This window comes from Sorex araneus, chromosome 10, assembly GCF_027595985.1.
Source record: "Sorex araneus isolate mSorAra2 chromosome 10, mSorAra2.pri, whole genome shotgun sequence".
NCBI lineage: Eukaryota > Metazoa > Chordata > Mammalia > Eulipotyphla > Soricidae > Sorex > Sorex araneus.
In genome coordinates, this window is record NC_073311.1 from 27,856,567 (window position 1) to 27,873,704 (window position 17,138).

General features: G+C 32.7%; 1 protein-coding gene across 2 annotated transcripts; it reads left to right on the plus strand.

Moving 5' to 3' along the window:
• Positions 1-4,051: 4,051 nt before the first annotated feature.
• On the plus strand, positions 4,052-13,731 carry NTS (neurotensin). Of its 2 annotated transcripts, XM_055118359.1 has the most exons (5): positions 4,052-4,069; positions 4,174-4,375; positions 6,371-6,432; positions 9,901-10,125; positions 12,961-13,731. In XM_055118359.1, exons 2-5 carry the CDS (start codon positions 4,303-4,305, stop codon positions 13,111-13,113), a joined length of 513 nt encoding a protein of 170 aa, XP_054974334.1. In that variant the 5' UTR covers positions 4,052-4,069; positions 4,174-4,302; the 3' UTR covers positions 13,114-13,731. The 2 variants fall into 2 exon arrangements, with proteins under 2 accessions (XP_054974334.1, XP_004602771.1); XM_004602714.2 differs by lacking the exon at positions 4,052-4,069 and having other exon boundaries at positions 4,119-4,375.
• Positions 13,732-17,138: the final 3,407 nt, after the last annotated feature.

Here is a 17,138-nt window from a genome sequence, read left to right on the forward strand (position 1 = left end):
ATGTGGCACATCCTTAGTTAAATATGACAACTCATTAGCATGCAATTCCCAGGCAAAACCTGTGATAATTGAGGTTTAAGTTGCAAAATACCATTTGTCTGCAGAACTCAATCAGAAAGTTTTCCAAGTTTATTACCTATAAAAATAAAAAAGCCGAAACAGGAAGATTCAAAGAAGCAAAAAAAATAGGAAATTATAGAGATTATATTCAAAGAATGTTTCTATAGAGACTGGGAAATTAGACATTGGCTTATTGTTATCTAAATAACCAGAACTGGTTTATACACATTTTATGTGTAAGATAGTCCATGTGGGTGTGGGCGTGTACATATATCTAACTATCTGTATGTCTCTAGTAAATGGACTTTAATTGTACAGAAAAATCAATTGGGTTTACAGAGAGATTGTCATCACTGTTTGTTCAGATGAATCAGACTTACAGTTCTAGACCAGAGATTCATTTAGATAAATGGAGTAATCCCACAATTTACCCTAAATACAAAGCTAACAAATGCATATGATTCTGGTGTACCCTTAAATTATTTCTTAAAGTTGGCTTTTCTAGTTAAGGAAGAAAAATATGACTAGAAGGAAGGCTGAGAAAACTGATTCAGTTGTAGATACTTAAATAGAATATTAAAATTAGTGATAAGAAGGACTTCTAAACACTTGAGAGTAGAGATGTGTCTAAAATAAATGTTACAAATTTAAACTTGGAAAAAATGTAAACATTTAAAGTAAGTAACAATTCAGTTTAATTTAGTAAATACCTATTGGACACTGAATTATAAATCTTTAAAAAGTACGAAATACAATGATGAGTAAAAATCCTTTCCTTCCAGAAGTTTACACTTTGGTACAAGTAGATAAGCACTTAGCAGAAATTGGAAAGTCTAGGAGTAAATGAGACTGCTCTTGGAACTCAATCTTGGAAGGGCTTATATTGATCCATTCGCAAAATGCAATCCTTTAAATTGAGAGACAGTGTCAGAGAGTGAGAAATTGGAAAGTCAAAGGTATGAGGAAAAATAGACTCACAATGGTAAGTACACCACAAGGTGAATTTAAGTGTTGACATGGACAAAATCCAGGGTGCCCAGGAAATTGTTAATAAGGTAGTAAAGTTCCTCAACCAAGTAATTTCAGAGTTTCCAACTGGTCTACATACAGTTCTTTCTAACTGCCACACAGACAGCCTTGTTGATTTAAAATACAATAACAGGGTGGTTTGCTCAGACATTCAAATAAACCTGACATAAATAATTGAACAAATAAAATCTATTTGGAGTTAACTGTATTATGGTGATCTCATATTGCAAGGCCCAATTTATGAAAATAAAGGGTAATTTTCATCATCATCATCATCATCATCATCATCATCCCGTTGATTGTCGAATTTCTCGAGCAGTCTCAGTAATGTCTCCATCCGTCCTAGCCTGGAGATTTTAGCAGCCTCTCTTCACTCGTTCTTCCCAATGGTGCCACATTGGAGGCTCTTTCAGGGTCAGGGGAATGAGATCAATTTTCAAACTATATTATTTACTTTAAGAGCTAAATAAAAGAATTTTAGTATAAAGGCTCTAGAATAAAAGTTGTTTAGTCATATCCATAGGAAAAGCAGCTAAAATTCTGCTTTAAAAGCATCTTCACGTTTCTTAGAATACCATCTAAATGCAGATATTCACATATACATGTATATATATAACTTCTCAAAATAAATGGTTTCAGTGACTTTTCTGTAGCTTGAAGTCAGTAGATCTAAAAAGAAAAAGAGCACTTTTTAAAAATTTTAGTTTGATACCAAATAAAGTTTATGTAGTAATTTTATCATAAAAGTTAACTGTCCCTTCCCCAAGAAAAACATATATGCCATCAATTTTATTTTGAAGAATTTGACATTATTTAACACATTTTACACCAATTCTTTCATATTATCATATACTTGAAGCAGTCCTCACAATGATTACTAATACTACAGTATATTTACAGAAAAGAAGTTTCATTAGAATATGTACTGTATTCTAACTTATTAGAAATGAATTTTGTTAACATTTTCCTGGATTTCACTTGTAACCTCATAGGTCTGCTTCCATTGTCACTAGACAGGTGCAATCAATCAAAGGAGAGTGAGGTGATGGGCTGGAGAGAGCTTTGGGTAGGGAAGAGCCTCTAAGTTGCAAGGTGTCAGACTTAAGTCCTAGAAAATCATTTGTTTGCACACACAAATCTGCTTGAATAGGAAAATGAAAAAAAATAATTTAATTTTAGAAACGGCAGGCTTGCAGACTGGTGGGTACTGGCTTTTGGAATAACCATTTTAACCTTCTGAGTTCACCCTATACATTATTTTCCTTCTATCATTTTTTTGGGGGGCGGAGGAAAGTTAAAGAAACATTTTACATTTTTAACAGTCTAAACCAAGAGCAGTTTTCAGATTTCGATTCTAAATCCAGTTCTTTTATTTCATTAGTCCAAGTTTCACACATTCTGAAGAAATACCTCAGAAAAGTATTCAAGCTTCCTTTTTACTCTTAGGGTATTATCCTGCAATTTAAGTGATTACTCTTGTATTTGCAATGCAAAGGCAGATGGAACAACTAATTTAAATGCCATTCAAAGAATGCATAATTTCTTGGGTTCTTTATCACGGTATAATTAGCGGATTTTATCACTGATATACTCTGATGTTAAGAAGAAAGCATAATCTTCAGAATTCTAACTTTGAAAACATGACAATACCTTTGAAATTTCTCTTACACCCCCTAGTGGCTGAAGAGCAAAAATTAAGATATACAGTAATACTGGACATTAGCAATATCAAGTACGTCTAGAAGTGAGTCATAGTTGAGATTGTAGTGCATATAAATTGGTAAAAATAATTTAAGGTAATAAAAATACTAGACGTCATTAAGTTTTAAACAGTTATTAATTTCTTCCCATTTTTAAATTACTAAATTATCGTACTCTCCTTAAATTTAGGATAAAAAGAGAACTTTATCTCATAGATACATAGTAAATCTCATGTCCTCTCTTTATAAAAATCAATCCACATTTTATATCCCATCACCACTACATAATCAATATAATTAAAAGTAAACAATTCTCAGTCTCCAGCACCTTAAATCTTCACATTTCTTACAGCTTTCTTTTATCGAATCAGACCATGTATCCTAAAATATTTAAAGCAACTGCTACTGTAACTCATGCAACTTAGGAAAACAGACACTGTTTTAGATAAGACTTTGAGGATGATGGTTATTTAGGGTTCCTTTCTGAAAATTTTATTTCAGAATGACTCTAACAGGGGAAAAATCTGGACACAATTATAATAAACAAAGAGAAGAAACTTCTACAAGAATAGAATATGTAAGAGTTTGATAAAATTATGGAAAATAGGGAGAAGAGTTATACAAGAATAAAATATGCTGTTAAGTATTAATACAAAAGAATGAGAGCAAAGACTTTTCAGTCAGCGAGAGAGAAAAGTGTCTGAAAACAAATGTCAATCACATGATAACCACACATCTACCCTGTAACAAAAATTTAAATCCAGTCAGTTTTATAATCAAGCATTGTTTCTCTAGGACTTTGAACCAGAAATTCGCAAACATTATATATTTGCCCATTTGCTTAGGAAGCAAGTAAACAACAACAACAAAACCTTTCAGTGTGTTAGGAAACAGTATTTTATCTTAATAGCTTCTTAAAACCTGTCCATATTAGACCCGAAAGCGGAAAAAAGAAATTCTCAAAAGTGTGGGTAGTCAGAAAGCTAACTTTTTAAATATGAACTTCCAAATCTAAAGGTATGATTGATTCGGCACACTCAGTCTGTGAATTTGGCATTCATTATGTATCACTGATCTCATGCTTCACAAAATCAAAAAGACAAGTTCTTGAAATTGGAAAATGAAAGGATACAAAGAAAGAATCGAAGAATACTGGAAGTTTTCCCAGCATACTTAATATGGAATTGCTTTTGAATCACTCCTGTGTGCGTCAGAAATCCACAGCAGCAGCTGCAATTAAGGAAGATGTCACTATCACTCTAGGCTCAGAAGTGGGGGAGGTGAGTGGGGGACAAGAGAAAAGGGGAGGAGGAAATGGGGAGAGGAGGGCACATCCTGGAGAGATAATCCCTGCAGGCTGACAGCTTTCTCCTATATATATAAGGGAATGACCAGAGCACCTCTCAGAGTTCAGTCACTTTCAAAGTCTGCTGAAGGAAGAGGAGCTTTAGAGAGAAGCTCCTTCAGCTATCTCTGTCATTTCAAAGACTGAGTGGCGAGAAGTCTCAAGAGGATGATGGCAGGGATAAAAATTCAGCTGGTGTGCATGCTTCTCCTGGCGTTCAGCTCCTGGAGTCTGTGCTCAGGTAAGCTCAGCTGCATTTCACTACCTCCTAAAGTGATTCCACCTTTTTTGTTTTACTTCTTTCAGTGTGCTGTTATTAGAGTGTATCCTGGGAGAAGAGCTTTTCTCTTTTCTTAATTTGCTTACTTGTGCCAGCAATCAAATTCTTTCAATCCTTATAATCACAAGGCTCTTTTTTAAAAAATCTTTCAATCTGCAAAACAATAAAAGAAATCTTAATGAAATATCTCTCCTCTGTCTTTGAAATGTAAAGGGGAGAAAAGAACCACAAATCTTTAAATTAGGCTGGTCACTATGAATAGAGAAGTGCTAATGTCTTATTCTGAAAACTCATGCCTTTCAAAATGCATGAGCTCATTTTCAATCTCTTAGAGATAAAACTACAACTTCCTCTGAATAATTCAACTATGCTGAAATAACAAAACAAAATTGGTATTGGGTGGAAAATGAATTTTGAAGGTTTTTTTCCTAGAAACATATAAAATTATTGCAAGTCATTTTGGGGAATATATTTCATCTTTTTGTGTTAGAAATAGGCAGATTCTTAATTGATAGTTCTTTGAATGTCATTTAAATTGACACCATTTGTAATAGCAAAAATGGAAGTTTTATATTAATGGAAAACTGAATTTATATTGTTTTTGCCTACAATAATTAAGAAGCCATGTGTTGATCAATAACTCATCTAGGAAATAGTATTTGAAATTTAAAAAAGTAACATGAAATGTAATTATTGCAATATGCTCCTACTATTTGAAAAATCACTGATCACATAACAATGAGATAAAACTTAACTCAAACTCATACTAGAGTTTTTTACTAAAGTTATAACGTTAAATATTTTAGGACATATAATTTGTTATTTAGCAATGTCATATTTCTGCTTATCATGTGAAAAATCTAACTTTTAATTTTGCAATTTTTGTTAGCAAATCAATAGCAATGCTTTTACAATTTTGATCTCATCTCAGTTATATAATATTAAAGGGATACTTTAATCTTATGCCAGAGTATGTCAGAAAACCATTTTGATGAAGACTTTGTTTATAAACTTCAAATTTCTTGCAATGATAAGCTAACATTGGTGCAAATTTTTATATACATTTTTAACAAGTGATAGATTTTGTCATTCTTTAAAAAAAACACTGATTCTGCTATAATTAGAGAACAGGAGCTCGGGTGTTTTAATTTTATTTGTAGATAAAATTAAACATTTTTTTCCAAATGTGACTTTTTTTCAAATAGTATAAAGTTTGAGGTAGGCAGAACCATTTTAACTTCTGCTTTATGTCATGTAGATCAATGATTGAATACTCAGTTATTGGCTGTTGTCAGACTTTTTTTTTATAGTATAAAAATTTTTCTCTTTGTAAATTATTCACCAATGAAAAATTAAAAGAATATTCTTTGAAAAAACATAAATCAATTTTTAACACTATTGTGCTATTACACTGATGACAATTGCATTTTTCATTATCTTTCCTTAACTCCCTGTGATAATAATTGCTAAGTAACACAATAGTCATTCTTATTTAAAGTAGAAAAACAATTCTCTCAAAGTGTGTTTTATAAAATAACATCTCAAATTAAATAACTATGGTGTTTCTTTCTAAAATAATCAGAAAACATTTTTGTCTTGATAAAGTTCTGAATAGATATTTTATAAAATTTGGATGTTAATGTGAATATTTTCTATGTACATAATTATTAACATTTGACCACAATCTTAGATAAATCTATTTAATTGCATATATTCAGATTTTGCAGTAGAGATTTTAGTTCCAAATCAGTAATCTTGTGGCAAATAATGATGTTTTATATTATTAAAGTTCTTATTAATTTGATGTAAGCTACATATATTTTTTAAATACTGTTTTAAGCACAATATGTACATGAGAAAGATAGTATCTCTATTTTGAAATTAATCTAAAATCTGAGGTTAATGATAGTACTATATGTGATTATGTAGTAACCATGTGGTTTTGATTTTATTCAGATTCAGAAGAGGAAATGAAAGCATTAGAAGCAGATTTATTGACCAATATGCATACATCAAAGGTAACTTTCTTTTCTTCAACTGAGGACTGAAAATCATATGAATTCTCATTATAAACATAGCACCCTTCCGTGTAATAATAACTTCCCATCAAGACTGAAAAGTTCAATGAGAGGCATTTTGTTTTTTGAAAACATTTCCCTAAGTTCAAAGAAGTTTGGGGTGTTGATGTGATATGGAAAGAAATTATAGTGACTATCAATCAGTATAATGTGACCTTAATTAAGTAGCTGTGTATTATTTATGTGGCCATGTGAACATATTTAAAGGAATCTTGTTTCCATTCTTACCCTGTTATATATGGCGAGAGGGATGTTGGCCTCATTTTAAACTCATGAATGAAAACCAACAATTTTGCCTTTTTATTACATTGGTGAAAGTAAAATGGAGTTCCTCAATTAGAAATAAAATAAGATAAAAAAATTTGGCAACTCATGAAACAGTCATTTATGAGCTATCTAAATTTAAACATGTGGGCCCATCACTTTGTTTGTTTTCACTCTTTTATTTTTAAATGCCTGAGTTGGGGTTTATGATCTAGATCTAGATATTTACATTAGATCCGTGCCTGGATAAATAATTAAAGTGTTAATATGTATATGCTCATTGTTTTTCTAAACCAAGTAAGATCCCCATATTTCTCTCTTGGAGTCTTAAAGTCATTTTCTTTTATCCTAACCTGTACCTAGAAATTACCCTCATTGGAAGTCTTTTTTTTTTTTTAATCTTAACCTATACATAGAAATTACCCTCATACATCTTATTGTCAGGTTACCACATAATAATTATTTACCCAGAGAAAATCAATTAGTAAGAATTAAAAACTTGGCTTAGAACATAGCATCTGGAAATAAAAAATGGTTCTCAAAAAAAAATATTGAGGTTAGCCAGTCACCTGGTTCCAAATCTGATAATTCAAGAGTTGTTACGGTAAGAAAATAGCATTCAGAAAGTCCCATCTGATTATTGAAGCTAGTGTTCAATTCAAGTCTTGCCACCCTGGTTTTCTCTTGTCCAGTTTGAGGATTATGTTTCAAGGTACAACAACCCCTACTATGTAGGGAGAATTATATTTGATAGAGGGCATGATCAGAAAAAAATACCCATATTATAATGTACTTGAAGGTATGGGCCTATTATATGAACACTAACAAAACTGTGCACAACTAACCTCATAAGACATTTAAGGCACATATGTTTTATTTATTACTCAGATATATGAAAGTAGAATGGATTAAAATCAAAATCTACCATAGTTTTCAAGGTTTCCTGTTTAATGTCAGCAGTGATCAACTTTAGTCAGGTCATTAAATGGAATAATACTAACTTTTATTAATGACATTTTAAAAATAGCAAAAATATTTTATCATGTAACATGAATTATTACAATAGTTGTTTTGCAAAGGTTGGTTTTCAATCCAAATACAAGGAGTGAAAATGTGGATTTAAAGATAATAGCAGGATTGAGGAGTATTGATGGAAAATTACTAAGTAGAAACATTATGTGTAGGAGTATTCTTGCTAGGCAATTGAATAGAATTCTGATATTTCCATGGCAATTTTTATCAAATTTCTCTTATTTGGTTAGATATGTAGGATGATTGTCTAGAGAAGGTGAGGAATTTTTGCTGTACCACAACATTCTAGCTAACCCTGCACTAATTTATTGACAGAGCTGGAAGTCAGGGTATAATCAATTTGACCAATTTTATTTGGTCCAGCACAGCTTTTGCATTATCCAGATTGAAATATTTTAAGCCATAAAAAGGGTCTTGAACAAATATCTATGTTGAAATCCTCAGTCAAAAGCATTCTCTTTGCCATGCTTCATATGCATAGCAGGGACAAATAATTATTAATAGCTATATTGAGTAATGTAACCACATTAACTTGAATAAAGAAATAAGATGATCAGTTTCCTCATTCAAGAACTCATCAGGTAATATTATCCTTGAAAGATACATTATGAATAAATAATTTTATGGTCCAATTAATTGGACAACATTGAAAATTCTATTTAGTATCATTGAGAAGTTAAAACTGAACATTTGCAAGTAAACATTCTGACTTCATCTGGAATCAAGAAGTTTTTAAATGTCCTTAGAGCTCAGATTTTTCAATTTAATTGACAGTGAAATCTTGTTTCAAAACGTGAATGCAGAACAAAAGCTCCAAGATATACAATTTAGGCATCACAGTGATATCTAAAGAGCTTTCCAAATTAGTTAGAGTGAATAAAGTTTTATTGCTTCATAGGTGCCATGTTGCATCTAAGGTTACGGCAGCATAAAAATTTAAGTAATGATTACATATTTATTCCAACTCTTGGTATACTTTTAATGGTTTTAAAAGTATTCCTATGTAATGGCAGTAACAGTGAACACAATGATAATGTGATACTTCTGCTCATAATATATATCCAAGACTTATAGTTTTTCTTTTTGTCTTTGATTGGAGTATTCACTATTTTCTAATTTCTGGTCTCACATTGTCAAATATTGGATTTGCAACTGCATTATATTTGGAGATAATTCATAGAAAACTGATAGCTTGCCCTAATTCTACTAAGTGTTCCTTCCCATTAGGACTTTGCATTTAGACAAATATTTTATTCTTTTGAGAAAAAAATATCTTTTCTTTCATCTATAATGTTAATTTCATCTATACTATTAATTTTTCCTTATGACTTCAAACTAAGTTATGTTAATTCTTGTACTTTTGTTATTGGCATATAAAAATTGTTGATTGTGGCAATACTGATTCTAGACAAGATTGTATTACTAAAGTTTTGTAATTCAAGAAAAATTGTAAATTGAAGATAAATTTGTAAGCTGTAATGCTGTCAATAAATATTAATGTGTTGGCTATATTATTATTATCACAGTACAATAATTATCCCAAACATTAATAGCTCCATAATTCTTATTCATAAAACACTAAAATAAATGTAATAGAGAAGGGCATTTAAAAATATTTTATTCTGTTATGTATACATTAATTAAATATACTTACACATTTTACTGCTATTTACATTTCACATATTTTCATTCTTGGTTCATGCATGTATATGTGTAAATATTCTATTAAAATTTATATTATTGAGTTGGAAAGTTAAGTGAGTGAATATATAGTTGCTTGTATGCAGAAGACCAGGGTTCAATCCAGCACCCGATATGGTTTTCCATTTCATGCCTGAAATGATCCCTGAGGACAGATCCAGGAGTAATTCTTGAGTACTGCCAATAAATTAACAAATAAATAAATTACATTTTCAATATATAGTGTATGTAGTATGGGTGCTATTTAGATTTCTGATGTTGAGTTATTAAATCATAACAGGATATTGTTAGTTCGGATTTACAATAAACCTAAAATGCCTAATACAATAGAACTAAAAAGCATAAAAGCACTTTAATTCTTACATAGTGCATTTTAACTATAATATCTGTTTCTTTTTTTCTATATTTCAGACAAGTAAAGCAAGTGGTGTCTCCTGGAAAATGACCCTGCTAAATGTTTGCAGCCTCATAAATAATCTGAACAGCCAAGCTGAGGAAACAGGAGAGTTTCGTGAAGAGGAACTCAGTATAAGAAGGAAATTTCCTGTTGCCATAGATGACTTTAGCTTGGAAGCAATGTTGACAATATATCAGGTCCAAAAAATCTGTCACAGCAGGGCATTTCAACGCTGGGAGGTAACACAATTTTTTTTAAAAAAATGAATATATGCAATTATGGATATACTAGTTAGATTTCATGTGTACTAATTTGTTAAATCTCAATCATTATCATAGTGAGAAAATAATGAGGTTTGTGGATAAATAGTACACGAGACATTCAGAGTGTGCTTTTTTTTTTCTTTTTGGGTCACACCCAGCACTACTCAGGGGTTACTCCTGGCTTTGCACTCAGGAATTACTCCTGGCGGTGCTTGGGGGACCATATAGGATGCCGGGGATCGAACCCGGGTCGGCCGCGTGCAAGGCAAAAGCCCTACCCGCTGTGCTATCGCTCCGGCCCCTCAGAGTGTGCTTTAAAGATTTGGAATTAAACTCTTTTTTTTAGTTCAGAAAGAGGTGTAGAGTTTAAATCAATAGCATACATTACATGGTTTTGGTGATTTGGTGGAAAGCCAAAGGCATTTAGGAAATTCAAAAGTTTTTTTTGAATCAGTAAATTCTATGTGTTTATCTGTAAACAAACAGAAATATAAAAGGTTCATGGTGGGGAGGCAGAAATTAGTACAGGAGGTAAGGCAATTGCCTTGCATGCAGTAGACCTTAATCCCTTGCACTGACACAGATTAGAACAGTCAGGAATAGGATCCAGAACCACTGGCTACACTCCTCTCCCCTCAAATGCAACAAAAAACTTAAAAGGTTCTTTTGAATTTTATATATTAGGCAAAACATAGGTCTATATGTAGGATATACACTGCTTACTATGTGTACTCTGTGTGTACTTTTCCTAATTTTGATCATTATCTTTTTGTTGTTGTTGAAGGGGTGGGTAGAGGGTGCTACAACCTGTGTGTTGCTCAGGAATTACTCCTGGTTCTGCTCTTAGCCATCACTCCTGGTCTCAGGGAATCAGAAGTGGTTCTAGGGATCAAAACCAGCAGATCAAAGATGCACAAGGCAAGTGCCCTAACTGCTGCACTGTCTCTTGGGTTCCACAGATTTCAATCTCATGAACCTCTGTGCACAGAAAATGAACTAGTATTTGTTATTACTAATCTCTCCTGTGTCAATCTATTTTTGATCAGCTAAAGGGGCAAAGTAAGAAGTTGATGCACAAAACAATATTACCTATGATAGCACAGACAAACTCTTTGGAAAAGATGAAATATGAAGCAGGAATCTTAGTCCTTATTCTGACTTCAAAACAAAAAGATGTTTTCGTTATATGAAAAAGCAAAAAAGCTAGTTTTGATTTTGTTTTATGAACATATTTGTCCCTTAATTACAATTTCTGATAACATCTTTGGCTTTGAAATATTGTTTGTCAATAAAATATAAATTTTAGCATGTTTACAATTTAGTGATAGAGTTTAAAACATTAGCATAATGTCAACTTATCTTCAAAAAAACCCCTCAGTACCATTAAATAAACAGATCTGGTAAATATTGAATGTTGAATCTAGAAATCTAGAAATGTTGCTATTTCAATGCTCTTGATTGACTAAATATTAAAGAATAATTTCATTCACAGGGTAGTAGACATAATTACAGACTGTACACTGAGAAACAAATTATTAAGAAGGTAGAATACCTAACACTTGATTTCCATGTTAAGTAACTGTGGGTTGAAATAAAATACTTGGTGATATAACAATGCATTTTTGTTATAATTTAAAACTTAGATGACTTAGGAATACTATAGTTATTCCAAGGTTTAGGAGATAAATTTTCTTGTTGTACTACTCTTATTCAGTGTTATAAATCCAATTCATTTATCCATATATTTGTTTCTGGCTATTTGGCCACACCTAACAGTGCTCAGGGTTTACTCCCAGCTCTGAGCTTGGAGATCAATCAGTTCATTAATATGCTCACCTTATTGAGCTATTTCTTCAGCCCTAGGTTTCTTTCATTTTCCTCCCATGGATCCACAGATTTTAGGACTGTGTTTGATGGCTATATTTGGAGTTAAAACTTGTGGCCTTTAACTTGCCGGGAAAGTATACTAAGTCACAGAACTGTTTTCTGAGCCTAAAAAAAAAAATAAAAGCTGATGTAAATTATGCACAAAACTCCTAAGAATTTTTATTTTTTATGCTAACTGAATTTTTTGTGTATCCTTAGAGCACCATTATTGAAAAAGGGGGAACTAAGTCGAGAATAGGATGTAGTAGTAATTCGCTATTAGCAAGATTCTAATTAGAGATTTACTCCCTTCAGCTGAATCTGAATTAGCTTTAAATTGTTAATCATCACAATCTAAAGTGATATTTACCACTTAAATTGAGTTTATACTTAATGTATGCAACATATATTTTATACAATATATTACAATAACTGTAAGAGTAGGCATTCGGCTAAGAGAAATGAATCTTCGGAATGTTATGCTAATCAATTTCATAATTAACTGAGTATTAAACCTTTTATGTGTTTAAAATCCTTTCTAAAACCACTGAGGTTAAAGTGATTTACTGGATTAAAACTCTGCAATTATCCTAATTTATGATTTCTTCAACACATTTTTGTTTCTCCAGTACAAGCTGAACACTGCTTAAAGGTCCTTTAGCTGTATTCCTTCAATTGGAAGTACGAATATATGGCTTTGATGTATAGGGAGACATTTTAAAATATTAGCTTGATGAAGCAGGAAGAAAACCAAAGATTTAGAAAAATTATGTTTCCATGTTTTCCCAACATCTTGACGATTATAAATCATGGACAAAACACTTGATTGTATCAAACCTTATAGATTAACCCATATGTATACCCAAATAAAAAAATATACAAATATACTTGAAAGGAAGATTTTATGTTTGTAACTTTCACTTTTTCATTTTGTCTATATTTTAGGCCACCCAGGAAGATCTTCTTGATGCTGGAAATGATAAAAATGAAAAGGAGGAAGTTATTAAGAGAAAAATCCCTTACATTTTAAAACGCCAGCTATATGAGAATAAACCCAGAAGGCCCTATATACTTAAAAGAGGTTCTTACTACTACTGAGAAGATATTTGTGATCCAGAATACTTTAATTAAGCTTCAAATTATGTTTGTTTGAAAATGTGACAGAACAATTATTTTGTCTCTTCTACAGCTGTGGTTTATTGCATAATTTCTTTTCTGTGTGAATATAAATTGAGCTAAATGTTTTCAAATAAATAGATTTTGAGCATGATGTGTTGTGTACATTTGAGTAGATATTAAGTCATAGTGAGAATATTTTATAATTTTGAAGAGTTAATGGGCTGTATAGACTATAAAAATTCTGATTTTTTAAACCAAATGAGAAGAAATTATGACCAAAAAAGTCCTATTGCAAAGTGCGTTCTATAATATAGCTAGCTAAAAAAAAAAGTTTCTTAATAGGTTTCTGACAGTCTTAATTATTTGATTGAATGCTTTATTATTTTTTTCCAATACTCACTCATGAAATCTTCTGGAAATGGGGAGGCTCATAGTGGTAAAATAGAATCATTTTAACATAAATGAATTAGCTTGAATTAGCTATTGTTAATTGTGCCTGTCTTAATGAATGATGACTGATTGTCTTTTTCTGTTAAATGAAATTAGTAGCTAATAAAAGTCAATAAGCTCCCAGAAACAAGTTTTGTTGCAGGTTTACTTCCACTAGAAATAATACTATTAACTGACTTTGTTTTTCTCACAGAATCTGTGCTCTGGTTTAAATCCTGGTAGCCTTTGGGGAATATATGGTGTGCCAGGCACTGAACCCAGGGTGAATGCAAATGAGACAAGGACCCTACCTGCTGTACAATCTGTCTGGTCCCCAATACACCTGATGTTTATTAAGAAACTTTATTGTTTGGATACAGAATTTGTGTAACAGATAGGTCATTGCATTGAATATGGCCAACCACATCCCATATGGTACCCCAGGACTGCCAGAAGTAGTTCCTGAGTGCAGAGCCAAGGGTAACCCCTGAGCACTGTCGGATGTGGCTAAAAAACAAAACAAAACAAACAAACAAAATTTCTTAGGCTCAGGGAGTAGGGAGTAGACTCATGTTAGAACATCACCCTTGCATATGTGAGAATCTGAGTTTGATCCATAGCACTGAGTTAAAAACAGACTTTTCATTGGATTTACCTTGAAAATGCACCCCAAATCTATGTTCTTATACTTGCACCTACTACTAATGCCCTAAATCGTAACTCCTCCTCCTGATATTATAATAATTTCTTTCTTCATACAACTGCTACATCCATGTAACAGAATATATTTTATCTTATCTTTTAAATTTTTTGAAGCAATTTTGGTTTATAAGACTATATTTTAAGAATACAATTTGACATCAATTACTGATGTATTTTGCCACATTACAATAACAATAACTGCTTAGAACAGTTCACTTGGGACCCTCTTTCCTTCAGTCATTCATCTATTGTCACTAGATTTATCCTCACTTTTTTAGTTTGAGTCCAAGTGTTTGTTTTCCTGCAATTTGTGTCTGTTCTATCACTTTGGTTTATATCTCACATGAGTGAGAAGATTCCATATTAATATTTATCTTTCTGAGTTATTTCTCTACTCAGGACTCTTATAGTTTAATCTATATTGTTATAAATGGCAAGATTTACTCTTTTCCTATCTCATGGTAGCATTTCATCATGTGTATCTACACCAATATTATCTAAAACTATCTCATATATATCTATACAAAAATGTGTCTCACGTTTTTTTTTATCTACTCTTTGTTTCCATATTCCGACTATTTTAAGGACTGGAGCGATAACACAGAGAGCAGTGCATTTGCCTTGCACCTGGCCGACCCAGGTTCGATTCCACCGTCCCTCTCAGAGAGACTGGCAAGGTACCAAGATTATCCTGCCTGCATGGCAGATCCTGACAAGCTACCTGTGTTGTATTCGATATGCAAAAAAGCAGTAACAACAAGTCTCATAATGGAGACGTTACTGGTGCCCGCTCGAGCAAATAGATGAACAGCGGGATGATAGTGCTACAACAGTGCTACAATGACTATTTAAAATGGATATTAATATACCTGGGTGTGTATATGTCTTTTTGTACTTGTGTTTTTGCCTTATTTTCACTGTTAGAGATATCTAGTTCTGAAAAGCAGATCATACAATAAATCTGCCATTTATAATCTGAGAAAGCTATACAAGTTTTTTAGGAAGATTAAGTCAATTTCTATAACCACCAACAGTGTGCAAGGATTCTTTCTCCTGTATACCTCCACAAACACTTGCTATTTCTGGCCGTTATTGTTCCTTTGTTTTGGGTCACACCAGGATTGGCTCAGAACTCACACCTGGCTGTGGGTTCAGGCATCCATCTTGAGGGTCTTCTGGGAACCATATGCAATGCACGCGGTGATCAGACCCTGGTGAAATGCATGTGAAGCAAATGCCTTAGATATTGAACTATGTGTCTCCAGCTCCCTCTGGCCTTTTTGATAACAGCTTTTATCACAGGTATTAGGTATATGTGATTGTAGTTTTCATTTGCAAATCCTGATTATAAATGATAACAAGGATTTCTCATGTGCTTATTGAGCTTTTTTGGTAAAGTGGGGGTTTGACTTTTCTCCCAGTTTTTGTTCTTGCCAGCTTTGCAGCATCAGATGTTGGCAAGTCACATAGCAAGTCAATGCCTTACGCAGTCTCAGGGTCCTGCCTATAGTGCGGGATCTCAGTCTTGATGGAGATGGGATTGCACTCTACAATATTTTCTGAAGTTGGAGTGAGACTCAAGGCCCCACACATAGATGTAATCGCTTTAGCCCTGAGCCATACTGCTGGGCCCTCCATTTTCTTTATATTCTTAAGGAATTGGCTTTCAATTGTTGTTGTTAGATTGTGTGAATTCCTTATATATCTTAGATATTAGATATTACCCTTAATCAGACTTATGGTGTGCAAGTATTTCTTCAGATTTAGAAAAAAAGGTTATTTGTTTGTTTGTTTGTTTTAGCGATAGTTTAATGATAGTGTCTTTCTCTGACCAGAGACTTTTTGATTTTGATGTAATCCTAACTGATAATATTTGCTTTTGTTTGCCTTGACATTGGAGTAACCCCATCCCCCCCATAACACCAAAGTTAATATTAGTGTCCCACCTACATTTTCTTCATTGTATTTTATGATTTCATGTCTAATGCCAAAGTTTTTCATCCATTCTGAGTTAACATTTGTTCATGGTGTGAGGCAGTCATTCAGTTTTATTCTTTTGCTAGTGGCTATTCAGTCTTTTCAACTTTATCATTTAAGAGAGTCTTCCTTCTACATCATATGCTCATGATATCTTAGTAGCACACTGACAGTTCTAATATAGGATAACTTCACTGAATCACTGTCATCCCGTTGCTCATCGATTTGCTCAAGCAGGCACCAATAACATCTCGATTGTGAGACTTGTTGTTACTGTTTTTGGCATATTGAATACACCATGGGTAGCTTGTCAGGCTCTGTTATGGGGCGAGATACTCTTGGTAGCTTGCCGGGCTCTCTTAAAGGGGTGGAGGAATCGAACCCAGGTTGGCCACATGCAAGGCAAAGGCCCTACCTGCTGTGCTATCGCTCCAGCCCAATCATGCATACACAAACCTAATATATAGTGTAATGTGATATTACTTCAGTAAAATTATTAAAGAAAATAATTTATTTCTTTTGTAATCATTTTTGTGAGTACACTGATGAACCCAAGGCTTACTTTACTCCTGACATTACTCATGACCACAGTGGGTGTTGTGTATCTGTTTTTATTTGATCATCACGTGATTTTGATAGAACTATCCAAAGCCTTGCTAAAAGAGATAAAAAGATATAGGATTTTTCTTGACTTCAGAATACATTAAAATAAATAATTAAACTATGATACATAATCTTCTCAAAGCCTATTATGTCTTAAAATTTACACGTAGGAAAAAAATTCATCTTCTCTCTTGGAAGTTCTCAAAAACAACCTTTTTCTCTCACCCCATACATTTTCCTCTAGCTGAACTCTACTCATTATTTTTGTATTAGATCCAGCTTTCTTCTGATTC

What these genes read in the sequence shown, in the direction of transcription:
- NTS (XM_055118359.1), top strand. Translation starts at nt 4,303, where the DNA reads ATGATGGCAGGGATAAAAATTCAGCTGGTGTGCATGCTTCTCCTGGCG. An exon ending in CTCCTGGAGTCTGTGCTCAG is followed by an intron (nt 4,376 to 6,370) that starts GTAAGCTCAGCT and finishes GATTTTATTCAG; the next exon opens with ATTCAGAAGAGGAAATGAAA. An exon ending in CCAATATGCATACATCAAAG is followed by an intron (nt 6,433 to 9,900) that starts GTAACTTTCTTT and finishes TCTATATTTCAG; the next exon opens with ACAAGTAAAGCAAGTGGTGT.